The sequence below is a fragment of the Pelophylax lessonae genome, assembly GCF_965119305.1.
Source record: "Pelophylax lessonae genome assembly, chromosome: 2".
NCBI lineage: Eukaryota > Metazoa > Chordata > Amphibia > Anura > Ranidae > Pelophylax > Pelophylax lessonae.
The window spans coordinates 19,655,111-19,681,829 of NC_138769.1; the positions used below are offsets into that span (position 1 = coordinate 19,655,111).

Below are 26,719 nucleotides of genomic sequence, written 5' to 3' on the forward strand. Positions count from 1 at the left end.
GGACCACCGCCATTCCCGGGGCTTTCGGCTGCGGTAAGACCGTGATCTCGCAGTCCTTGTCTAAGTTTTCCAACAGTGATGTCATCATCTACGTGGGGTGTGGAGAGCGAGGAAATGAGATGTCTGAAGTATTGAGAGATTTCCCGGAGGTGAGGAACGCTGTACACCGGACCCCTTACAGGACGTTTCAGTTCTATTTTATTTGTAGCCTTGATCATTGGTGAGACCAGGGCCCTGCCATTTCTTCCAAAACCTTCCATGTCTGGGCGATAATAAAAAAAAAAAAAAGGTATATACTTATACAATAAAAGATTAGGGATGCAAAATATGTATTTAAATATATATTTAAAAGGAGTAATCGTTCAAAAATATGAGCTACTAGGTATACGAATAGCTCCGAAATCATTGGTGCCAGTGTGATATTGGCCTCCAGAGGGGTAAAGCCCCCAGATCATTGGTATCAGTGTGATATTGGCCCCCAGATCATTGGTGTCAGTGGGATAATGGTCCCCAGAGGCGTAAAGCCCCCAGATCATTGGTATCAGTGGGATAATGGCCCCCAGATCATTGGTATCAGTGGGATAATGGTCCCCAGATCATTGGTATCAGTGGGATAATGGCCCCCAGATCATTGGTATCAGTGGGATATTGGTCCCCAGAGGGGTAAAGCCCCCAGATCATTGGTGTCAGTGGGATAATGGTCCCCAGAGGAGATTAGCCCTCATATCTTTGGTATTGGTGGGAAAATGGCTCCCAGAGAGGAATACGGTAGCTCCTAATCATTGGTTTCAGTGGGATAATGGTCCCCGGAGGAGAATCGCCCCCAGATCAATCATTGGTATCTGTAGGATAATGACCCCCAGAAGACCATAGCCCTCAAATCAATGCTTTCAGTTGGATCATGGCTCTCAGAAGAGAAAAGCTCTTCCAAGAGCCAGTGTCAGCCAGGGCCCCCCTGATGGTGTGGATGTTATAACAGAAAAAAGAAAAATGTGTGTATCAGTTTTTATGGCCCTTTGGAGAAATGTTGACTTCCAGCACAAAAATCCAAATAGCCCTCTAGCTCTTATGAATTACCCTCTAACAAATGATTGGATAGCTTTTGGGTCCCCAGCTTTTGTGCCAAGGCATGCTGCCACTTGTAGTGTCTGCGGTTTACCTCCTTTGACCTCATTTTGACCCGTCACCCGGGGACGTCCGTGTTGAGCCGGCAGTAAAGAGCAGCTGTCGTTCTTGGCAGCCTCCAATGCGCTTTATTAATCCCGGTTTTAAGCCAGAGGTTTCTGGAGACAGGAAACTTACATTTCTTGTTTTTAAATGGTGTAACTGAATCTCTTGTGAGAGGTGTACGTCGAATAACATAGCCCCGGATTTATTTTGCAGCTGACGATGGAAGTGGACGGGAAAGTGGAAAGCATCATGAAAAGAACGTCGCTGGTAGCCAACACCTCCAACATGCCTGTGGCCGCCAGAGAGGCCTCTATCTATACAGGTAATGCTGGATGCTTTTCTTGTGCTGTTCTTATACCCTCCGCAAGAGCTCTGGGCCTACCTCTGACCTCTATATACCTTTCTGTACAGGAATCACGCTGTCCGAATACTTCCGAGACATGGGATACCATGTCAGTATGATGGCCGACTCCACCTCTCGATGGGCCGAGGCTCTTCGAGAAATCTCAGGACGTCTGGCTGAAATGCCTGCTGGTAAGTACATCACATTGTTCTTCAGGTACCTGTTAGGACAAGTGATGAGTGAGGTTGGAGCCTTACGGCTGATTAAAGAATTCCAGAAACACCTTACTTAATCTTAAAAATACCCCCCTCCTAACACCTATGCTTACTAACCTGTGTAAGAAAGATGCAAATTCTCACCTATTGTGATCCACCTCTGGTCCAGTCAAGTGATCGGCACCCGTTCTCAGCCAGTGGTGGCTGCAGGGGAGCGGAGGGAGCGCCGATAGTGGATGGGCCAATAAAACCTATGGGTGATGTCACCACTCCAGGATTTACCAGCTGTTGTCAAGCTCACTCTTCTATCCCCTGCAGCTACCTGCTGGCTGACAATGGAGATCACGTGACCAGACCTAAGTTGCATGAAAGTTGGTAAGTATATGCATCTTAAACAGTTTAGCAAGTATCAGTGTTAGGAAGGGGACAGGGAGTAGTTTTAAAGCTGAATTCCTGGAATTTAGCTACTTTGTAAAAACTGCAGGCATACCATGAGTTAAGTCATGCCTGCCTCCTCATAGACTTATCTCAGTTATTCATATCTGGCAGGTTTATTGTGCTTAAGGAAAATAACTTCCGGAGCTCTGACCTGCTCACTCTGTTCCTTGAAGAGCAGAGTTGCTGGGAACTGCTATGTCCGGCCCTCCCCTCCTTCTGCCCATTAACAGAAGCCTTTGTATTATGTGAACACAAACTACAAAGGCTTCCGTGAATTGGCAGTAAAGGAGAAGAGTGGGCATAGCAGCTGTGTGTGCTTCTCACCTTTCACAGCTGGAGTGTCCCATATAAGTAGAAGAAATAAATCCTGGAAGGGAAGTCCAGTCCCACCCCTCCCCTCCTTCTGCCCATTAACAGAAGCCTTTGTATTATGTGAACTCATTCACAATATAAAAAGGCTTCCGTGAATTGGCAGTAGAGGAGAAGAACAGGCATAGCAGCTGTGTGTGTGCTTATCACCTCTCACACCTGGGGTGTCGCATATCGGTAGAAGAAATAAATCCCGAAATGGAAGTCCTGCCCCTCCCCTCCTTCTGCCCATTCACAGAAGCCTTTGTATTATGTGAACTCATTCACAAAATACAAAGGCTTCCGTGAATGAGCAGTAGAGGAGAAGAGTAGGCATAGCTGCTGTGTGTGCCTCTCTCCTTTCACAGCTGGAGTGTCACATATGAGTAGAAGAAATAGATGCCAGAAGGGAAGTCCCGCCCCCTCCCCTCCTTCTGCCAGTTCACAGAAGCCTTAGTATTATGTGAACTCATTCACAAAATACAAAGGCTTCCCTGAATGGGCAGTAGAGGAGAAGAGCGGGCATAGCAGCTGTGTGTGCCTCTCTCCTTTCACAGCTGGAGTGTTACATAGAAGTAGTTGAAATAGATCTCGAAATGGAAGCCCTGTCCCTCCCCTCCTTCTGCCCATTCACAGAAGCCTTTGTATTACGTGAACTCATTCAAAAAATACAAAGGTTTCTGTGGATGAGCAGTAGAGGAAAGGGGTGGGCATAGCTGCTCTGTGTGTACTTCTCTCCTCTCAAAGCTGGAGTGTCACATATAAGTAATAGAAATAATTTCCGAAGGTGACAACTGATCTCCCCTCCTATTCCCAAAAAGCCGTAATTCTTGGCAAAGCTGCCCCCACATAGTGACCCTCCAGTGAGCAATATGCTCTGGTTTTCCCAAGGTTTGGTAGAGGTTTTAGGAGGCTTGTGAATCCAACTTCTTCCTCTGCCATCCATCTCTGTTTGCCAGCCACTGTCCTTGTTTTGAAGGGTCAGTCCCTGGGAGGTGTAGTCCTATGGCACTGCACAGGCGCCACCCCAATGTCCTTGAGAACTTGAGAAGTCGGCTTTCTCCTCTGTAATGGTTCTCGTCTGTCCCTGTTTGCTGGGGACAGTACCTGTTTTAAGAGGTTTTTGCCCAGCAAACACCCCAGAGGTGTAGTTCTGTCACACCAAGCAGGTGCCACCCCAATGTCCTTGGAAGTGTAGTTATCACATTGCACAAGTGCCCTGCCAATATGAAGCTGCTGGAGCCAGCAGTCAGGGTGAACAAGCTTTCCTTTTCTAGCTTTTGGAATCCAAATGCTGGAAAACGAAAGCTCTCCATTTAAATGCAACTGGCCCCAATGGGCACATTTGATTGAGAAATGCCTGGGAAATGGAGAGGAGCGGACCTATATATAATGTATTAACATCATGGCTGGGAAGCAGGTGTCATTTTGATTCAGCGGCAGCCTCCTGATTGATTTGAAGGCAAGGTAAAAAAGAGTTGTGGTTCTGGAGGTGTGGCTACAAATAGGGGTGTCACATTGTGGGTGTTGTTAAGTGGGCATGGTCTGTAGGGTCTTCTCGGACTTCATTTTGAAAATCGAATAACCATAATCTGTGGGAACAACAGTGGCTTGATTACTTAAGGTCCTCCAGAACAAACCATACTCTCACCTTACCCTACCAAAGTGGCTTTGCCAGTGCTTTTAGGGGGCATCAAAGGGCATCCCCAGGGTATGTAGACACCTTCTATGCTTCAGAGGTTTGTGAAGACTATGACCTACTTTTGGCAGGTACAACACAAGAAATTGAGGTTAGTGGGTCCGAGAGATTTTTTTTTTTTTTTTTCCCCCTTAATTCTAGCAGCTCTGTCGGTGGTTGCAATCAGTGATGGCATGCCTGAAAGCAGACAGTTGGGATCTCTGGTCCGCAGTGGCTGCCTTCACATTTACCTTTTTAACAGATCCTGTTGCCAGTCTGTGGATCGCAACAGTCTTCCTATAAGATTTTATGTCCATTCAACATATTTTATGCATGTTATTTATCTGTAAAAGCTGCCCTTTTGTACACTTTAACGCTGGGACTGCTACTGGGTGCTGCCATCTTGGATGTAATGTCAGCAGGCCCAGCAGACTCAGAGTTGTCACTCAAGCGACCCTTAATAGTGTTCACCTTCACTCCTTTCCACAACAGCTACATTAACCCCTTCATGCCACATATACACGGGCTTACGGAAGTGGGATTTTTTTTTCTGGGGGGCCACATATATGCATTTCTCCCTTTTGTGCTGAGAGCGCGCCGCACAGAGACCGGGGTCTCACCGAGAGCCCTGGGTCCACGTACTAACTGGATACTGGGTCACCTGATCGCAGTGGTAGTCTCTGATTGGCTACCACAGTGGTCAGTCACTGTGAAGCCTGCCCCTGTGTTTCTCTCTCTCTCTCTCTGTGAATGGAGGAGAGAGATACATTGTATCTCTCTCCTTGAAGAGAGATTAAAAAAAAGTGTGTGTAAAATAATAAAAAAATCAAGAAAAATTACCTAGAGTAAGGTTAGATATGTCAGTGCCAGGGTTAGAGGTGGGGTCAGGTAAGGGTCAAAGGTCAGGGTCAGTATATTTTGGGCAGAATTTTTTTTTTATAAATTAGTATTACACAACAAACACAAAAGTGGGACTTTATGACCTGTATGGTCAGTGGAGACTTTTTGAGATCCGTTTATGGAGATCCTAACCACATCATCTCTTTCATATACCTGCCTGGCTCACGCAGGCCTCGCTCCCTCAGTGCCAGGGATGGACCTACCCCTGGATTATACATGACCCCTGACACAGCTACTATCTAATTGTAAGCCATACCTATGATAGATGTTTGAGGTATATGTATTTATTGGATATACTGTTATTTATGTACATATCTTTTTTAGATATTTGAACTATGTATACTCCTGACGAAGTGAACCCTCACGAAACGCGTTGAGTCAAACATAGGCATATCCATCTATTATAAGTTTTTATTTTATACCCCCGTAACATGACCCTATTATATGTGTACTATGGATTAGAATGTACCAGGTTTATATTGTACCTTTTTGTATTACTGTCTTGGACCATTTACATCCACATGTGTATCATGTATGTTTATCCCATTACCATGGGTCTACATATTCTTTGTGAACACTGTGGTTTTACTGTTAACTGGTCTTTAGAATTTTAATAAAATTACAAATTATTACCCTCCTGGTCTTTCTTATGACGAATTTACTATTTATCTCAGCTGGTCACACCTCATATAAAGTCCCACTTTTGTGTTTGTTGTGTTTTTCACTTTCATGCATCAGGGATGGAGACTCAGTTGGTCATGAGTCTCATATATAAAGTCCCAAATCTCTCTTCTTTTTTTTATTTTTATTAAATTAGTATTAGTGTCGGTGTGTTTTAATACAAAGGCTTCTGTGAACAGGCAGAAGGAGGGGAGGGGGCGGGACTTCCCTTCTGGCATCTATTTCTTCAACTCATATGTGACGCTCCAGCTGTGAAAGGAGAGAGGCACACACAGCGGCTATCCCACTCTTCTCCTCTACTGCTCATTCACGGAAGCCTTTGCATTTTGTGAACGAGTTCACATAATACAAAGGCTTCTGTGAATGGGCAGAAGGAGGGGAGGGGCAGGACTTCCATTTCGGGATTTATTTCTTCTACTGATATGTGACACCCCAGGTGTGAGAGGTGAAAAAAAAGCAAAATGGACACTATTGTTTCTGGGCTGTACTATGGGTACAAACAACTACTAACATACACATGTGATATCGCTGTGATAGTCAGGAGCAGAATTTTATTTTGGGTTGTTCTTTGGTTGTAGGTAATGGTAGTAACAAGAAATATATACAGCTACATTTTAAAAAAATATATTGTTTTTTACTTTTTTTTGTGCCAGTTTTCCTTTGTTACCATTTACCACTAAATAAAAGCCTAATGTGTCCTAAAATATAAGAAGGAAAAAAAAGGTATAAGCCACCTGGATGCACAAAGTAGTTGTGATGATATGTACGGTTTTACTAACACATGTCCGAGTTGCAAAATTGTGCTCAGGCATTAGGATTTGTTTTACCCTTAGGTGTGAAGGGGTGAAGAGAGGGGTGGGTGAGCTGGGCCAGCACAGAGTGGTTAGACATTCCCAGAGGAGGAGAGGGCTATAATATACATGGAGGGGTCTGTGCTAGGGAAAAAAAAATGATGGAAAGGAAAAACATTGCATATAAGCATTTAAAATAGTGCTTTGACCTGCAATTTTTAATTTGAGGGTTACTTTAAAGCGGAGTTCCACCCAAAAGTGGAACTTCCGCTTTAGGGAGTCCTGACCCCCCGAAATGCCACATTTGGCATGTCATTTTTTGGGGGGGGGGGGAGCGGGTACCTAGTTTTGACAGGTACCCGCTCCCACTTCCGCTCGGAGCGCCGCGGCGCCCTGAGCGGAAGTTCTCCTCTCCCCCTCCCTCCCTGCAATCTTCTGGGACACGTCAGAGGTCCCAGAAGATTGCCAGCCAATCACGGCGCGCAGCGCGACTCGCGCATGCGCAGTGGGTACCCGGCTGTGGAGCCGCAAACTGTAACAGCCGGGTGCCCACAGCAGTGATGCCGGCGCCGAGGGAGAGGATCGAGGCTTCCGGCGGCCGCATCGCTGGACCGTTGGACAGGTGAGTAAATGGCTGGAAGTCCGCTTTAAGGTTTCTTATGTACATCATTATTGTTACTTTAGGTGGATTGACCAAATAACAGCTCTTTTCTCTATCCACAGACAGCGGTTATCCTGCTTACCTGGGAGCCCGACTGGCCTCCTTCTACGAGCGTGCCGGCCGAGTGAAGTGTCTGGGGAACCCAGAGAGGGAGGGCAGTGTCAGCATTGTTGGGGCGTGAGTATTACAGCATGCCATTGGTTATTCATTACAGGGAATCAGAACAAAGGGAGTGAATATATCATGGGTTGATTGCTGCTCTGTCCCTGATTAATTCAAAATCAGATGCATCTGCCATGGGACTTTGCTGCAGCAAATAGGACTGAAAGAAAAATAGTAGAAAACTTTTATTTTACAGCAGAGTAAACTTCCGAATTTTCCGGCGTATAAGATGACTGGGCGTATAAGACGACCCCCCTAATTTTCATCTACCGGTAATACTTATACTTAGATTACCTTGGAGTTATTATACTCGGCGTATAAGACGACCCCCCCATTTTTGGGGGATTTTTTTGAGGTTCAAAAGTAGTCTTATACGCCAGAAAAGACAAGTATGTCTAGTCTATACAATCAAAAAGCCTGGTCTAGTATTAGGTATCCTCTCATAATCTCCTAACAGGGAGCAGAGATGACATATATACAAAATCTAATAATTGCATAACCTCCAAAATGTGCCTACGTGTTTCGACTGCATTCAGTCTTCCTCAGGGGATAATTAGGTGGAGATAAAAACAAAAAATAGTTGCAGCACATCTTGTGGGACTCCAGTATGGATGGTATGGTCAAGCAACCAAGAAAGAACCAGGTGTGCGCCGCTCCAGGTGAGAAAGATCCACTGTTCAGAGATTGCGTGCAGGTCCAGTCCGCAGTCTGAGCAAGTTCAAAGAAAGGTTCGACCGCACTCCAGCATGTGAAGGATAGAATGTATCTTTTATTGCTTGCATAAATTGGATGTGACACGACAGATGAGCCACAGACAGTTGACACGTTTCACAAATTAAAATCGCTTAATCGTAACTCTTGCTGGAGTGCAGTCTAAACTTTCTTTGTACTTTGGACAAGGTCAAGCAACTATAAAATGCAATAAATACCAGCGCCTTTATAGCAGCAAACTCAAAACACTGGTATGTAAATCTGTATATATCAAAAATCTAGTTGCGCTAAAACTAGTGAAGAATAAGTCCCAACAGTCCACATGCAATCAATTGCTCAATATGCGTAGAAAACTGGAGAATCTTGATAGCAATAGTGTGTTAATGCAGCAATACAAGATGTGGGAGGTACTAATAGGACATCCACCCAGGTGATAAACCGACAAAGACAGAGTAAATTCCCAGCCACCATATACTGCCTCTTACTGGACAAAAGTGGATCTGGAGCAGTGAGTGGTTAAGGACCACTGTAACCTTTCACAGAATCGTACAGCTCCCAGCGCTTCCGCTTCAAGATGTTGTTGTACAATCCTGTTCAGACTCCCATAGGTGCCGCATCTCACATGTATTGGGGGATATTAAACAAAAGGGCCAGGCCCATAGTGCATTATCTTTAAACAACCTTTATTTAGGTATACACACAATTATGCACTCACCCATTTGATTTATAACAAGCACATATCACAGCAGATAGTAATCAGCCTGAGTCTGTCCCGCAGTGTTTCTTCCGCAAACCAAAAAGATGGCCGTGCTTAGACTTCCGGGTGTGACGTAAGACGCTTGGCTAGCCCCTCCTAGGAACACTATGGGAGGCGCTTGGACTGAACTATGGGAGGCGCTTGGACTGAACTATGGGAGGCGCTTGGACTGAACTATGGGAGGCGCTTGGACTGAACTATGGGAGGCGCTTGGACTGAACTATGGGAGGCGCTTGGACTGAACTATGGGAGGCGCTTGGACTGAACTATGGGAGGCGCTTGGACTGAACTATGGGAGGCGCTTGGACTGAACCAAGGGAGGCGCTTGGACTGAACTACGGGAGGCGCTTGGACTGAACTACGGGAGGCGCTTGGACTGAACTACGGGAGGCGCTTGGACTGAACTACGGGAGGCGCTTGGACTGAACTACGGGAGGCGCTTGGACTGAACTGCGGGAGGCTCTTGGACTAAACGGCGGGAGGCTCTTGGACTAAACGGCGGGAGGCGCTTGGACTAAACGGCGGGAGGCGCTTGGACTAAACGGCGGGAGGCGCTTGGACTAAACGGCGGGAGGCGCTTGGACTAAACGGCGGGAGGGGCTTGGACTAAACGGTGGGAGGGGCTTGGACTAAACGGCGGGAGGGGCTTGGACTAAACGGCGGGAGGGGCTTGGACTAAACGGCGGGAGGGGCTTGGACTAAACGGCGGGAGGCGCTTGGACTAAACGGCGGGAGGCGCTTGGACTAAACGGCGGGAGGCGCTTGGACTAAACGGCGGGAGGCGCTTGCACTAAACGGCGGGAGGCGCTTGTACTAGAGGAAGGCAGAAATCGGTGTTCCTGCTTATCAGGAACACAAGATCAATGTCTTCCCCGCTGACAGAACGAAGATCTGCCTTGTTTATATAGACAAACTGCGGTTCTGCCTGTGTAATGATATTTTGGCGGGTGTCGGCAGACATTGAGTCTGCAGTACCCGCTGATTGGATCCCACTGTGAATAATCACAGCCGTCTTGCCCCTGTATGTTTACAGTATACGGTTGGAAAGCGGTTAATATTATAAGTGCGACAGTTGTGCAACGGTTAAGGCCAAAGTCTCATTCAAGCCTCACCCATCCGAAGTTGCATCAAAGTCGCAATGTAAAGTCCCAACGGAAATTGCTCGACTTTGGAGTTGCACAAGTGTGAATGGAGCCTGAACCAACAAGAACATGTTAAAGCTTATATAAGATAATCGCAATCCAGCTCCTGCCTGTTTTTTGAACTTATCCATTGAGAAAGGATATTCAGCAATGCTTAGATGGCCTGCCTTTCACTGTATAGACACATCTACTCCTTGCGCCCCCCTTTCTGTCCCCCCTAGGATCATAGCGAGGGTTAAAAATCCTTGTAGAAGCAGCTGTGTAGTCATTGTAGCAGTAGGTGCCAGGTCACGCATTTGAGGCTCTGCCAGTGGACTCTTCTGCTGCCAAGATAGACTTTGGCGGGCTCAGAGCGGATGGGGGGTGGGGGTTTCAGCAGTTAGCAGCGGAGGTGTCAGAACCCCACCCCGAACTGACACAGTGATTGCTCTACTAACCTTGTGGGATCGTTATATCAATGTGTTGGACACGGCTGTGGACAGAAGAACGTTGGCCAAGAATGATGGAGAGGTTACAGGAAACCTCCAGTTTCATTATAAATGATCGTATTACACATTTAATTGTGATTTTGTACTCTTTAAGTACATTAAGTGGACTTTTCATTCTACGTCCAGCTGTGAGTTTCTACGACTGCGAGGGCACAAAAAATACTCTCTCTGCATCCATGAGAAAGTATATCTTCCATGCTCTGCTCTATAGAAGCCATGGTTTCTGCACACCGCACGGATGGTGGCCAACAAGCCTGAAACAGCAGTATGCAGTGTGGAATAAATTCTTCCATAATAGGCTTTATCCAAATTATAAACCAATTTCTAGATGGGACGACCCTTCCATCTAATGCTTTGCACGGCTCCACACAATTTACTAAAATGAAGATTAAAACTCTTATTTTTGGGAATGTGGGGTATAAACGTGGAGATACTTTGGGGTTTATTTGCTAAAGGCAAATAGACTGTGCACTCTGCAAGTGCAGTTGCTCCAGAGCTTAGTAAATGAGGTAAAACTTTTTGCAAAGAATAGCCATTCACATAAACGATCTAGAGCCGTGATGGCGAACCTTGACACCCAGGATGTTTTGAAACTACATTTCCCATGATGCTCTACTACACTGCAGATTCCATGAGCATCATGGGAAATGTAGTTCCAAAACATCTGGGGTGCCAAGGTTCGTCATCACTAACCTAGAGGATGGGATAAACAACTCAATCTCAGTGTTTGCGGACAATACCAAATTAAGCAGGGCAATAACTTCTACACAGGAGGTGGAAACCTTACAAGAAGACCTGAACAAAATAATGGGGTGGGCATCCACATGGCAGATGAGGTTTAATGTTGGAAAATGTAAAGTAATGCATTAGGGTTACAGAAATACGAACACAAGTTACTGACTAGAGGGAGAACCTTTTGGGGGAATCTAAGATGGAAAAGGACTTGGGGGTACTGGTAGACAACAAGCTCAGCAATGGCATGCAATGGCAAGCTGCTGCAAGCAAAGCCAACAGAATACTGGGATGTATAAAAAAGGGGATTCACTCCAGAAATAAAGAGATTATCCTCCCACTCTACAAGACTCTGGTCCGGCCACATCTGGAGTATTCTGTCCAGTTCTGGGCACCGGTCCTCAGGAAGGATGTGCTGGAACTGGAGAAAGTCCAGAGAAGGGCAACAAAAATAATTAGGGGAATGGAGGACATCAGCTATGAGGAAAGACTACAAGCACTGAACTTATTCTCTCTGGAGAAGATGATCGAGGGGGGATATGATATCAATGTACAAATACTGTACTGGTGACCCTAGCATTGGGAACAAACTTTTTTCAGCGAAAGGGAATATAAAAGGACTCGCAGCCATTCACTAAAATTAGAAGAGAAGCAGTGAAACCTTAAACTGCGTGAAGGGTTCTATACCGTCAGAGCGGTAAGGATGTGGAATTCTCTTCCACAAGCAGTGGTATCAGCAGGGAGCATCGATAGTTTAAAAAAAACTATTAGATGGGCACCATAAAGACCACAATATACAGAGGTATACAATGTACCATTGACCGCAAACACTTATACACACACACAATTCATAGGTTGAACTGGATGGACTGGTGTGTCTTTTTTTTCAACCTCACTAACTATGTAACATTGAAGGAAAAAAAAAATACAGCACAATTTTCGTTTGTATATGATTGGATGATGGAAGTCAGCAGTGGTCTCCCTCATTTACTAAGCTCTGGAGTACTTGCAGAGTGCGCAGTCTTTTTATCTTTTTATCCACCTCTTTCTTTGAAGAAGGCTCCACTGCGCTTTTTGTCCCAGACAGACTCCATTTATTGGTAACTTTATCACAATAGCCTATCAAATCCTTACGCCCCTTTCAGAGGGGGTGGATAGAGCATAGTGGGCGGATGACACATCCATGTCCGCACAGCTTCTGCAGAGCGGACACAGACAGAGACCGTTTTGCTCTCTTGGCGGCTTGATGTAAAAAATGAGCCTTACTGTACTATACTTACCGCAGAGTCTGGGAGGCGTGGCACGTGCAGAGTCTGGGAGGCGTGGCACGTGCAGAGTCTGGGAGGCGTGGCACGTGCAGAGTCTGGGAGGCGTGGCACGTGCAGAGTCTGGGAGGCGTGGCACGTGCAGAGTCTGGGAGGCGTGGCACGTGCAGAGTCTGGGAGGCGTGGCACGTGCAGAGTCTGGGAGGCGTGGCACGTGCAGAGTCTGGGAGGCGTGGCACGTGCAGTGTCTGGGGGGCGTGGCACGTCCACATTTCACTTCAACCTCGTCTCGGCTCTGGCCTTTGCACAGCTCTCATAACCCCCCCAAAAGCTTATTTGCTTTTTACCTACCTGGCCCGGCTCTAGTACCTCCCAGCAGTGTAGGCAGCTCCACCTCTCTCTCACTTGCAGAGAGATCATTGGTTGGTATATATGCACCCGGGCACAGATTGGGATCTCAGTGCAGCTTGCCACATGGTACCCCATCCCAATCAGCATTTGCATCTCCCTTGTTGACGTAAGTGCAGGCGGGATCTGTGAGAACCACTGAGAGAAAAGCTGTCCTTGTGAACACAGAAGGCAGTAGAGCGATCTGAAATGGATGGAAGCGCTCGTGGAGCGCAGTGTGGAAGGGATGATGTCAATGGCAGAGCGGAGGATGGTCCACGTGGACAGCTTTACACCCAGATGCCTGCATACTTAGATGTGTGTGTTTTAATCATCAACCATGTGAGTTGGTAAATGTTGAACCTTCGTTAACCACTTGCCGACCGCCGCAAGTACATTTACTGCGGCGGTCAGCCCTTCCTGGGCAAAGTGAAACCCAGGAGCCTCGCCCTATAGGGGGCGAGTGCGCGTCGCCGGAGGCGCGCTCCCGCTCGTTCACTGAGGTCCCAGCGTGAGTGACCGGCGGCTCCGATGTCCGCGGGTCACTCGCGATCTCCCGCTGGAGAGGGAGAAAGGCAGGCGGCTAATGTAAACAAAGCCGCCTGTCATTCTCCCTGGTGTAACTGCAGAGATCATACGATCCTGCTATGTAGGATCGTATGTCTCTGTGGTTACATAAAAAGCCACGCCCCTTGACAGTTAAAATCACGCCCCTAGGGACACACTTAACCCCTGGATCTCTAATAAAGTTAACCCCTTCCCTGCCATATTTATAGCACTGATTACTGTAGAAATGTCACTGGTAACCCCAAAAGTGTCAAAAATGTCAGTCAGGGGTCCGATCTGTCCGCTGCAATGTCGCAGTCCCACAAAAAAAGTCGCAGATCGCCACCATTACTCGTTAAAAAAAAAAAAAACAATAAAATGACATAAATCTTTCCCGTAGTTATGAAACGCAATAACTTTTGCGCAAACCAATCAAAATAAGCTTATTGCAATTTTTTTTTTTTTTTTTTTACCAAAAATATGTAGCAGAAAACAAATTGGCCTAAAATGTTAAAAAAATTAGATTTTTACCTTTTTTTTTTTTTTTTGAGAATTTCATATAAACAAATTTGAAAAATATTGTTATTTTTTCAAAATTGTCGCTCTTTTTTGGTTTATAGCGCAAAAAATAAAAATCGCACAGGTAATCAAATACCACCAAAAGAAAGCTCTGTTTGTGGGAAAAAAAGGACGTCAATTTCATTTGGGTACAGCGTCGCACGACCGCAAAATTGTCCGTTAAAGTCACGCAGTGCCGAATCGCAGGATAGGCCCTGGTCTTTGAGCAGGAAAATCCTTCGGGGCTTAAGTGGTTAAATGTAACCATATTGCTACACTTAGAGTCGCCCCTCTTCTCTTTTATTCTCAGTTGTGACGTGACGCTACTTGTATGTAAAGACATCGCTTGTATGTCAAGTCAAAATTTATTTAAAAAATTTGCTTGGCTTGTAAAGCGCTCTCAATCCAAGGTGTACCGCCAAAAGAAAGCTCTATTTCTGTGAAAAAAAGATACAAATTTGATTTGGATACAGTGTGGCATGACTGCGCAATTGCCAGTTAAAGTAGCGCAGTGCTGAATAGCAATAAAAAATGCCCTGGTCATGAAGGGGGTAAAACCTTTCAGAGGTAAAGTGGTTAAAAAAAAAAAAAAGGCAATTTGTTTCTGATATGCCGTACACAAAGCAAATTAAGTGTCATTCATTTATACTAGGCATACATGACTCGAATTTCAGCTGATTGCTGCTGAATCTGGTAAAATCTCAACGGTGGGAAGCCCTTTGGGCACCACCCGGCTCGAAAAGAGTAGTTTGGAAAATATCCGCAGTTTTTTGTACTTTGACTGTTTTCTGTGTATTTTCAAATGTTCTTGGGATATCCAATTTATTTCTCCTGTGTCTTCCTTTCAGTGTGTCGCCTCCTGGTGGTGATTTCTCTGATCCTGTCACATCGGCAACATTGGGTATTGTTCAGGTAAGATCTAATGAAATCTGCAATTCATGTTTTTTTTTTTTGTTAATCACCTTTTTTCTTTAGAGGGATGTTATACTTACGATTAGGTCGATGTATTAGCCACTTGCCGCCCCGAAGGATGTCATATGATGTCCTCGGGTTTCACTGGTTATACCGGAATAATGCCTGCAGCTGCGGTGGTTATACCGGTATAATGCCTGCAGCTGCGGTGGTTATAGCGGAATAATGCCTGCAGTCGCGGTGGTTATAGCGGAATAATGCCTGCAGCTGCGGTGGTTATACCGGAATAATGCCTGCAGCTGCGGTGGTTATACCAGAATAATGCCTACAGCTGCAGTGGTTATAGCGGAATAATGCCTGCAGCTGCGGTGGTTATAGCGGAATAATGCCTTCAGCTGCGGTGGTTATAGCGGAAAAATGCCTGCAGCTGCGGTGGTTATAGCGGAATAATGCCTGCAGCTGCGGTGGTTATACCGGAATAATGCCTGCAGCTGCGGTGGTTATACCAGAATAATGCCTGCAGCTGCGGTGGTTATACCGGAATAATGCCTGCAGCCGCGGTGGTTATACCGGTATAATGCCTGCAGCTGCGGTGGTTATACCGGAATAATGCCTGCAGTCGCGGTGGTTATAGCGGTATAATGCCTGCAGCTGCGGTGGTTATCCTGGAATAATGCCTGCAGCTGCGGTGGTTATACCGGAATAATGCCTGCAGTCGCGGTGGTTATACCGGTATAATGCCTGCAGCTGCGGTAGTTATACCGGTATAATGCCTGCAGCTGCGGTGGTTATACCGGAATAATGCCTGCAGTCGCGGTGGTTATAGCGGTATAATGCCTGCAGTCGCGGTGGTTATACCGGAATAATGCCTGCAGTCGCGGTGGTTATACCGGAATAATGCCTGCAGTCGCGGTGGTTATACCGGTATAATGCCTGCAGCTGCGGTGGTTATAGCGGAATAATGCCTGCAGCTGCGGTGGTTATAGCGGAATAATGCCTGCAGCTGTGGTGGTTATAGCGGAATAATGCCTGCAGCTGCGGTGGTTATACCGGAATAATGCCTGCAGCTGCGGTGGTTATACCAGAATAATGCCTGCAGCTGCGGTGGTTATACCGGAATAATGCCTGCAGCTGCGGTGGTTATACCAGAATAATGCCTGCAGCTGCGGTGGTTATACATAGAGGGGTATACAATGTACGGTTAACAGCAAACACACCCACACATCATAGGTTGAACTGGACTGATGTCTTTTTTCAACCTCACTAAGGCCTCTTTCACACGGCCGCTACGGTTTTTTGCTCCGCTGCGGGACTTTTTTTTTTTTTTTCACGGAGCGGATGACACTTGTGTCATCCGCTCCGTATGTCCGCATATCATCCCATCCGTTTGCGGATGATATACGGACATAATGTAAGTCTATGGGCATTGCGGATGTCAGCGGATGACACCGCTGACATCCGATTTTCCTACCTTTCCGTTTTTTACACGGATGAAAAAATAGGGTTCTGTTCCGTTCCAAAAAACGGAACAGAACTGAAAGGATGCAAATCGGATGGTATTCCGCTGACATCCGCAATGCCATTCACTTACATTATGTCCGCAAATCATCCGCAAAAAAATAGGATGATTTGCGGACATACGGAGCGGCCGTGTGAAAAAGGCCTAACTATGTAAATATGGAAGTGATGGAATCTTGAATTGTACAATGGGATTGGCAAACAATGGGGAGATACCAATATATTTATAGCCAAGCAAGGAAAATGGTATTAAAGGAAAACGAGGGGGGGGGGGGGGGGGACCAAAGTAGGGGCCCCTAATGCAGAGTATATCAAGCAAGCAAGCAAGCCGATCCAAAATATAGGAGTACCAAAATATAAAATCAGCCTCCATTAAGTATATTGACCTGGCAAATGTCCCACTGAAGCATGTAAGACAGAGTAATTTTCTAGCAAAAGAAAAACATCCAAAAAGGCCTGGTAGGTAAGTGATTGGGCTCATTTGTGAGCGAAGTGCGTCAGTGCAAGGAGGTCTATGGGGTGAGGATATCAAGGATTTCGAATGTGTTGTTGAAGGAACAGGCCAGTCTGGCTGGGGTGGTTGCAGGTATTGATCTCTATCTCCCTCTGTTGTGTTGGCAGGTGTTCTGGGGGTTGGATAAGAAGCTGGCCCAGAGGAAGCACTTCCCCTCAGTGAACTGGTTGATCAGCTACAGTAAGTACACGAGGGCTCTGGACGAATACTACGACAAGCACTTCCCTGAGTTTGTCCCTCTGAGAACCAAAGCCAAAGAGATCCTGCAGGAAGAGGAGGACCTGGCTGAGATTGTACAGCTGGTAGGAAAGGTAAGGCCATAAAAATGCAAGACCCAAGCTCTGCTGTCCAGCCGTGTCCAACCACTCTTTGGGGCACTTGGCAATATTATTGGGGTTGTACCAACAATTAATCTATAAAAGCTTTACCGAGTACTGATAATATACAGTACACTATAGGGGGGAAAGTGATTATTATTATTATTTTTTTTTTGCTATTCAGTATCTTTTTCTAATGTCCCATCAGGTGCTGTTTTCCAGCCCTTGCAGGCATCCATGGTTAGCATTCACATATAAACCGTTAAATCTCAAGGGTAATTTAATGCTGATTTACTAGTTTACGAGTTCAGCTAATTTGTAAAAACTGAAGGCGCACTATGAGTTAAAGTGGTTGGAAAGGCTGAAGGTTTTTAGAATGCATGAAGGTAAAAAACCTTTCCGTGTGCAGCAACCCCCCCCCCCCCCCCATATTCTTATCTGAGCCTGATCTCGATCCAGCAATTTGCACGAGAGCAGCAGCTCTCCCGGGCCTCTTTCTCCCCATTGGGAGTCACTGGTTCCCACTATTGTCAATCACAGTCAGTGAGCCAATGAGAGGAGAGCGGGGGCGGGACCGAGCCGTGCTCTGTGTGTGAATGGACACACAGAGCAGCGGCTTGGGAGCGAACCTGCTTGGGTGCCCCCATGGCAAGCTGCTCGCTATGGGGGCATGTGGCAGGAGGGAGGCACCCAAAAAGAGGAGAATGTGGGCTGCTCTGTGCAAAATAACTGCACAGAGCTGGAAGGTATGATATGTTTATTATTTTATTTTTTATTTTTAAATCTGCCTTTAACATCACTTTAAGTCAAGAGAGGTGCATGAAATCTCCTGTATTTCTTTCTATTATTTACATCTGACAAGTTTAATGCTTTGTCAGTGAGACAGTCTGAGATGTTAGAGTAGAGAGGCACACAGAGCAGTTATGCCCATCCCTCCCCTCCCCTCTGCTGCCCATTCACAGAAGCCTTTGTTTTCTGTGCTATGCCCTCCCCTCTGCTGCCCATTCAAAGAAGCCTTTGTTTTCTGTCCTATGCCCTCCGCTCTGCTGCCCATTCACATAAGCCTTTGTATTCTGAGCTCTGCATGCCCCTCTCCTCTGCTTTCTATTCAAAAATGCCTTTGTATTCTGAGCTCTGCATGCCCTGCTCCTCTGCTTTCCATTCAAAAAAAAGCCTTTGTATTCTTTGCTATGCCCTCCCCTCTTGTGCCCATTCACAGAAGTCTTTGTATTCTGAGCTCTGCATGCCCTGCTCCTCTGCTTTCCATTCAAAAAAAGCCTTTGTATTCTGTGCTATGCCCTCCCCTCTTGTGCCCATTCACAGAAGCCTTTGTATTCTGAGGTCTGCACTCCCCTCTCCTCTGCTGCCCATTCACAGAAGCCTTTGTATTTTGTGCTTTGCCCTCCCCTCTGCTGCCCATTCACAGAAGCCTTTGTATTCTGAGCTCTACAAGCCCTTCTCCTCTGCTCTGCCAGTGAGACAGTCTAAGATCCTAGAGTAGAGAGGCACACAGAGCAGTTATGCCCATCCCTCCCCTCCCCTCTGCTGCCCATTCACAGAAGCCTTTGTTTTCTGTGCTATGCCCTCCCCTCTGCTGCCCATTCAAAGAAGCCTTTGTTTTCTGTCCTATGCCCTCCGCTCTGCTGCCCATTCACATAAGCCTTTGTATTCTGAGCTCTGCATGCCCCTCTCCTCTGCTTTCTATTCAAAAATGCCTTTGTATTCTGAGCTCTGCATGCCCTGCTCCTCTGCTTTCCATTCAAAAAAAAGCCTTTGTATTCTTTGCTATGCCCTCCCCTCTTGTGCCCATTCACAGAAGTCTTTGTATTCTGAGCTCTGCATGCCCTGCTCCTCTGCTTTCCATTCAAAAAAAGCCTTTGTATTCTGTGCTATGCCCTCCCCTCTTGTGCCCATTCACAGAAGCCTTTGTATTCTGAGGTCTGCACTCCCCTCTCCTCTGCTGCCCATTCACAGAAGCCTTTGTATTTTGTGCTTTGCCCTCCCCTCTGCTGCCCATTCACAGAAGCCTTTGTATTCTGAGCTCTACAAGCCCTTCTCCTCTGCTCTGCCAGTGAGACAGTCTAAGATCCTAGAGTAGAGAGGCACACAGAGCAGCTATGCCCACCTCTCCCCTCTGCTGCCCATTCACAGAAGCCCTTGTATTATGTGCCATGTTCTCCCCTTCCCTCTGTTGCCTATTCACAGAAGCCTTTGTATTTTGCAAATGTGTTTACCGAATACCAATGCTTCTGTAATTTGGCAGAAGGAGGGAAGGGGCAGGCATATCAGCTGCAGCAACCCTTCTGTTGAAGATGCAGGGATCAGAAGGATCAGCGTCGGTCTCCCTGAAATAAAGTGAAAGCCGTACAATAAACATGCAAATAGCAGAGATAAGTTCAGGAGATTTCATGCTCACCGTTGGATTTAACTCCTAGTGTTTCTTCACTGTTTACAAAGCAGCTGAATTCCTGCAATTGAGCTTTAAATATAAGCCAGTGAATAAGCGCTGTTTGGGGGTACCATTTGGCGGGATTACAGTATGTGCAGCTTTACATCTACTTTAATTTTGGCTGATTTTCATTGCAGGCTTCCTTGGCAGAGACGGACAAAATCACTCTGGAAGTGGCCAAACTGATTAAGGACGATTTCCTGCAGCAGAACGGATACACTCCATATGACAGGTTAGGCACTATTTTGATAACGTAGATTTTGCCCAGAGGTGGGCTTTATCCAAAATAAAACCTTTTACAAGTCAAAAAAAGGCCGATGCATGTCCTTGTTATGTACAGATTCACATGAATGCTAGATTGGACTCTGTGTGTGGTACCAGCATTCTACAAGTGTGGCTACTGCCATTGAATATATCAAATATAGTGTACTAAAATAGCAAATGACGAATTCTCAACTCGTTTCATGAACCAGTGGTCCACTTCTTCAGGAGATAATGTGTGTCTTTGTATTAAGCCACAGCCATCATTAAAAACATACATGCCATTAGTGTACGATTGTCTTGGGGGGGCCACAGTGAACACAACATTGGCAAGCTCCACCCCATTTAAGTTGTATATTACTGAACCATTTAGTAAAGGAAATAATCTAAATCTAAGCCATCACCGGTGTCTGTATTCCAATACACATAGCCACAAATAATGCAAAGATTCTGAACCGTCCGCTCACATCATTCGTGTGAGCGTCTATATCCTTCGTGTCAGTCAGCATTTGTACAGGTTCACAATAGGGATCGACCGATTATCGGCACCGCCGATATGCACTTTCCCCGATATATCAGAATCGGCCCCTGAGTTTACCGATATTTCGGGAAAGTGCTTGTACCGGAGTGATGCCTGCAGCTAGAGGCATCACCCCAGTATCGGCGCCCATAGCCGATGGTCGGATGTCTTGTAATGACAACCGATGTGGCTGAGAAGCCGCTCGGCTGTCATTACAAGGAGTGGGAGGGGGCGTCCCCCCGTCTTCCGCGGCTCGCCCGGGTCTCCCGTCTCACCGGGAGACCCGGGCATCCGGTCCCACCGGAAGACCCGGGCATCCGGTCCCACTGGGAGACCCCTGGTATCCTACCAGCAGGGCCGACGAAGACCCAATCAAAGCCGCTTTCGGCTCTGATCGGGTCTCCATGTTACATAGTTACATAGTTACATAGTTACATAGTTAGTGAGGTTGAAAAAAGACACAAGTCCATCCAGTTCAACCCATGATGCGTGTGTGTGTTTGCTTTTAACCGTACATTGTGTACCCCTGTATGTTGTGGTCTTTAAGGTGTACATCTAATAGTTTTTTGAAACTATCTATGCTCCCCGCTGATACGACTGCTTGTGGAAGAGAATTCCACATCCTTACCGCTCTTACAGTGAAGAACCCCTTACGCACTTTAAGGTTAAACCGCCTTTCCTCAAGTTTTAGTGAGTGGCCACGTGTCTTATTGTATTCCCTTTCTCTGAATAGTTTGTTCCTTATGCTAGGGTCGCCAGTACAGTATTTGTACATTGATATCATATCCCCCCTCAATCGTCTCTTCTCCAGAGAGAATAGGTTCAGTGCTTGTAGTCTTTCCTCATAGCCGATGTCCTCCATTCCCCTAATTATTTTTGTTGCCCTCCTCTGGACTTTCTCCAGTTCCAGCACATCCTTCCTGTGGACCGGTGCCCAGAACTGGACAGCATACTCCAGATGTGGCCGGACCAGAGTCTTGTAGAGCGGGAGAATAATCTCTTTATTTCTGGAGTGAATCCCCTTTTTTATACATCCCAGTATTCTGTTGGCTTTGCTTGCGGCGGCTTGGCATTGCATGCCACTGCCAAGCCTGTTGTCTACCAGTACCCCCAAGTCCTTTTCCATCCTAGACTCACCCAGAGGTTCACCCCCTAGTGAATAGCTTGCTTTCTGGTTTCTGGCACCCAAGTGCATTACTTTACATTTTTCTACATTAAACCTCATCTGCCATGTGGTTGCCCACCCCGTTATTTTGTTCAGGTCTGCTTGCAAGATTTCCACATCCTGCATAGAAGATATTGGCATGCCTAATTTAGTATCATCTGCAAATACTGAGATTGTACTAGATATCCCCTCCTCTAGATCATTTATGAATAAATTAAACAGGATTGGTCCCAGGACAGAACCCTGGGGGACCCCACTTTCCACACCCGCCCAATCCGAGTACTCCCCATTAATCACCACCCTCTGTACTCTCCCCTGGAGCCAGGTCTCTATCCAGGTACTCACCTTATGATCCATACCTACCTTCCTTAGTTTGTACAGTAAGCGTTTGTGAGGAACGGTGTCAAAGGCCTTTGCAAAGTCCAGATACACCACATCCACAGGCTTACCTTTATCTAGGTGGCAGCTCACTTCATCGTAGAAGGTTAACAGATTGGTTTGGCACGAACGATTTTTCATGAATCCATGCTGATTTCTACTTATAATACCATTTTCATTACTAAAGTCTTGTATGTGGTCCCTTATCATCCCCTCCAAAATTTTGCAGACTACAGATGTTAGGCTGACCGGCCTATAGAGTTACCCGGGATATATCTTGGCCCCTTTTTAAATATTGGTACCACGTTGGCTTTTTTCCAATCAGCTGGCACCATACCCGTCTGTAAACTATCCTTAAAGATCAAGAATAATGGTCTGGCAATCACCTGGCTGAGCTCATTAAGAACCCTCGGGTGCAAGCCATCCGGTCCCGGGGATTTATTTATGTTAAGTTTCTCTAGTTTAGCTCTAAGTCTATCCTCTGTTAGCCATGGCGGAACTTCCTGAGGTGTGTTGTTTAGTTCGGCCTTACAAGCGGGTTTCGTGTAGCCCCCCGATTCCTTTGTGAAGACTGAAGAAAAGAAATTATTTAACACTTCCGCCTTTTCTCTGTCCTCTGTGGCCATTTTTCCTTTATCATCTTTTATGGGGCCAATGTGCTCTGGCCTGGCTTTCTTACTGTTTATATACTTAAAGAACTTCTTGGGGTTCTTTTTACTCTCCTCCGCTATATGTCTCTCGTGTTCTATTTTAGCCGCCTTGATTTCGTCTTTACATTTCTTATTACACTCTTTGTAGTGCTTAAATGCTGCCAATGACCCCTCAGTCTTGTATTTTTTGAAGGCCTTTTCTTTAGCTCTAATATACATTTTAATGTTGGAGTTTAGCCACCCACGGTTTAGTTTTGCTCTTTTAAATTTATTTCCCTGTGGAATGCACTGGCCCACCCCCTTGTTAAGTATGCTCTTGAAGCACTCCCATTTTTCCTCCGTGTTCTTTGTTCCCAGGGTTCTATCCCATTTGATATTTTCTAGCAGCGAGCGCAGTTTAGGGAAATTGGCTCTTGTGAAATTCAGCGTCCTTATATTACCCTTGTGTTTCCTATAACTGTAATTAATACTGAAACCAATTGACCTATGGTCACTGTTCCCTAAGTTGTCCCGTATTTCTATATCCGTGATCAGGTCTGTATTGTTGGTAATCAGTAGGTCAAGTACCGCATTGCTTCTTGTCAGTGCATTCACCATCTGACCCATGAAATTGTCCTGCAAAACATTTAGGAACTGCCGAGCCTTGGCTGAGTGTGCGGTTCCTTCTGCCCAGTCTATATCTGGATAATTAAAGTCCCCCATTATAATGACATTTCCCATCCTTGCTGCCAATCCTATCTGTAACATGAGGTCCGCCTCACCCTCCTCCCTCTGGTTGGGGGGCCTATAGCATACGCCCAATATTACCTTCCCCGCCGTGCCTTCCCTTTGAAGCTCTACCCATAGGGATTCTGCCTCGTCCATAGCTCCATTATTAATATCATCCCTCATATTTACCTGTATACTGTTCTTAATATACAAACATACCCCTCCCCCTTTTTTACTTTCTCTATCTCTGCGATAAAGGGAATATCCCTGAATGGACGCCATCCAGTCGTGAGAGCTGTCAAACCAAGTCTCAGTTATCCCCACAAAATCTAAGTCCTCCTCAAACATCAGCAGCTCCAGCTCTCCCATCTTGTTGGCCAGGCTTCTGGCATTGGTATACAAACCTCGTAATTTTGATCGGTTATATTTATCCTCTTTTGATGTTTTTAGGCTGCTCTCTTGATTTTTTCCCCGTACCCACCCTGGGTATAGGAGCTCCGCACACCCTATCGCTAATGCCCCCATTTCTGCCCTCTGAAACTTGCTTTCCACTGGGTAATTCTACATCTGTACCCTCCCCCCCATTCCCTAGTTTAAAAGCCCCTCTAACTCTTTGGCCATCCTCGCACCCAGTACGGCTGCACCCACCCCATTTAGGTGCAATCCGTCCCTACCAAAGAGCCGGTGACCGACTGAGAAGTCGGCCCAGTTCTCAAGGAACCCGAAACCCTCCTTACTACACCAGCTCCTCAGCCACTCGTTAACTTCCCTAATCTCCCGCTGCCTCTCTGGTGTGGCTCGAGGTACAAAAACATGTAAAAACCCGGAAGTGAAGTCATGACCTCACTTCCAGGTACTCGGCGCCAAATTCAAAAAACTGACAGCATTCAAAACAGCCAAACTTTGAGTTTTAAATGCTTTTCAGTGCAGAGGAGGAATTTGGGTTCTTTTGGACCTCCAGATCCCTCCACAAGGAGTACCTGTGAAAAAAAAATTTTTTTTACATGTCTGAAAATACCAGCTGATACCGATATCCGATGACAAAAATTTCAGTATCGGCATTAAAAAAACGATATTGGTCGATCACTAGTTCACAATGGTTCAGGCACCTTGAGATCACCCTTTACATAACCGACAATAGAGGCAAAAGCGCATATGCTTCAGAATATGTCCTGCAGAGTTCCTCTGAATGCGCACCAATGATTTCCCATGTTATGTCCCCTGTGGCCCCCTTCCCCAGGCAATTGTAATGTTGCACGCACCAATGGCTTGTGTGTCTTTTATTAAAAAAACTGAACTGCGCTAAACCACACAAATAGCTGCAACTTGCAGTGTGATAACACCAAAAGAGATATAAAGCTAAAAAAACTTTTTTTTTTTTTTTTACCTTTATATCTCTTTTGTGTGTCTTTTAACCACTTCTGGACCGGAAGGATTTACCCCCTTAATGACCAGGCCAACTGCGTTACTTTGACTTAAAGTGGAGTTCCACCCAAAAGCAGAACTTCCGCTTATATGCTTTCCCCCAACCCCCCCCCCCCCCCTCCGGTGCCACATTTGGCACCTTTCAGGGAGGGGAAACCTTTTGAAGCTGTCCCTTGGAAGTTCGGCCCATCAAGTGCAGCTGCCCCCTCCTTTTTTTTTTTTCCTCCACCGCCAAGCCAATTACAAGGCGCAGCGCGCTTCGCGCATGCACAGTAGGGAGCCAGCTGTGTAGCCGAAAGGCTTCCTTGCCGGGTTCCCTTATCCTGGATGGCGGCGGCGGCTGCACCTGAGAGCTGATACGAAAATTGGCTTCGGGTGCCAACATCGCAGGAACCCTGGACAGGTAAGTTCTAATATTTAAAAGTCAGCAGCTACAGTGTTTTTTTTTTTTTTTTTAGTTCTTCATTTTTGTGTTTTTTATTCTTTATTGTTTTTTTTTTTTTTTTTTTTTCAATTATTTTGGCTTTATTTTTTATGTTGATCTTCTAACTAGTGGGGGGTTTTGCGCAGTTTCTCTTTGCTCATTTAGTGTAATCAGGTGACTGGGTGATGATGTTATGAGCATGCTCTCTCTGACTGGAAGTTCAGGGAAGTAGCGCAGAGGAAGCAGGTACACGAAGCTGGAAAAAGATCAAAATGTATGTTTGTTTTTGTTAAAAGTAATCACTTCTTGAATTGTGTTAGTTTGGTCTATACCATGGGTCTCCAACATTCTAAACAAAGAGCCAGCTTAGTGGGCCTGGACTGTGACCAGTAGGAGTAGAAAGTTCTGATGTCGGTAACAATGCAAGAGTGAGCATAATGGTGCTACATCATTGGTGTCACTGGAATAGTGCCCCATCATTGGTGTTAATGGGAGGAATAGTGCCCCGTCATTGGTGTTAATGGGAGGAATAGTGCCCCGTCATTGCGGTCTCTGGGAGGAATAGTGCCCCATCTTTGGTGTCAGTGGGAGGAATGGTGCTCCATCCTTGGTATTAGTGGGAGGAATAGTGACTCATCCTTGGTATCAGTGGGAGGAATAGTGCCCCATCATTGGTATCAGTGGGAGGAATAGTGCCCCATCCTTGGTATCAGTGGGAGGAATAGTGCCCCATCCTTGGTATCAGTGGGAGGAATAGTGCCCCATCATTGGTGTCAGTGGGAGGAATAGTGCCCCATCCTTGGTATCAGTGGGAGGAATAGTGCCCCAAACCTTTGGTATCAGTGGAAGGAATAGTGTCCCATCCTTGATATCACTGGGAGGAATAGTGCCCCATCTTTGGTGTCAGCGGGAGTAATAGTGCACCATCCTTGGTATCAGTGGGAGGAATAGGGCCACATCCTTGGTATCAGTGGGAGGAATGGTGCTCCATCCTTGGTATTAGTGGGAGGAATAGTGACTCATCCTTGGTATCAGTGGGAGGAATAGTGCCCCATCATTGGTATCAGTGGGAGGAATAGTGCCCCATCCTTGGTATCAGTGGGAGGAATAGTGCCCCATCCTTGGTATCAGTGGGAGGAATAGTGCCCCATCATCGGTGTCAGTGGGAGGAATAGTGCCCCATCCTTGGTATCAGTGGGAGGAATAGTGCCCCAAACCTTTGGTATCAGTGGAAGGAATAGTGTCCCATCCTTGATATCACTGGGAGGAATAGTGCCCCATCTTTGGTGTCAGCGGGAGTAATAGTGCACCATCCTTGGTATCAGTGGGAGGAATAGTGCCACATCCTTGGTATCAGTGGGAGGAATAGTGCCCCATCCTTGGTATCACTGGGAGGAATAGTGCCCCATCATTGGTGTCAGTGGGAGGAATAGTGCCCCATCATTGGTATTAGTGGAAGGAATAGTGCCCCATCTTTGGTGTCAGCGGGAGGAATAATGCACCAT

At 46.2% G+C, this 26,719-nt stretch overlaps 1 protein-coding gene across 6 annotated transcripts in view; it reads left to right on the forward strand.

The window, feature by feature from the left end:
* ATP6V1A (ATPase H+ transporting V1 subunit A) overlaps nt 1-26,719 on the forward strand; it is a 111,668-nt gene that overhangs the window by 75,401 nt on the left and 9,548 nt on the right. For all 6 annotated transcript variants that reach the window (XM_082247265.1, XM_082247267.1, XM_082247266.1 and 3 more), the window contains exons 8-14: nt 1-149; nt 1,384-1,492; nt 1,582-1,704; nt 7,288-7,402; nt 14,822-14,885; nt 17,025-17,228; nt 19,821-19,915. The exon at nt 1-149 is cut by the window's left edge and continues 14 nt beyond it. In XM_082247265.1, the coding sequence (XP_082103391.1) occupies nt 1-149; nt 1,384-1,492; nt 1,582-1,704; nt 7,288-7,402; nt 14,822-14,885; nt 17,025-17,228; nt 19,821-19,915 (859 nt within the window). The remainder of the gene's footprint in view (nt 150-1,383; nt 1,493-1,581; nt 1,705-7,287; nt 7,403-14,821; nt 14,886-17,024; nt 17,229-19,820; nt 19,916-26,719) is intronic.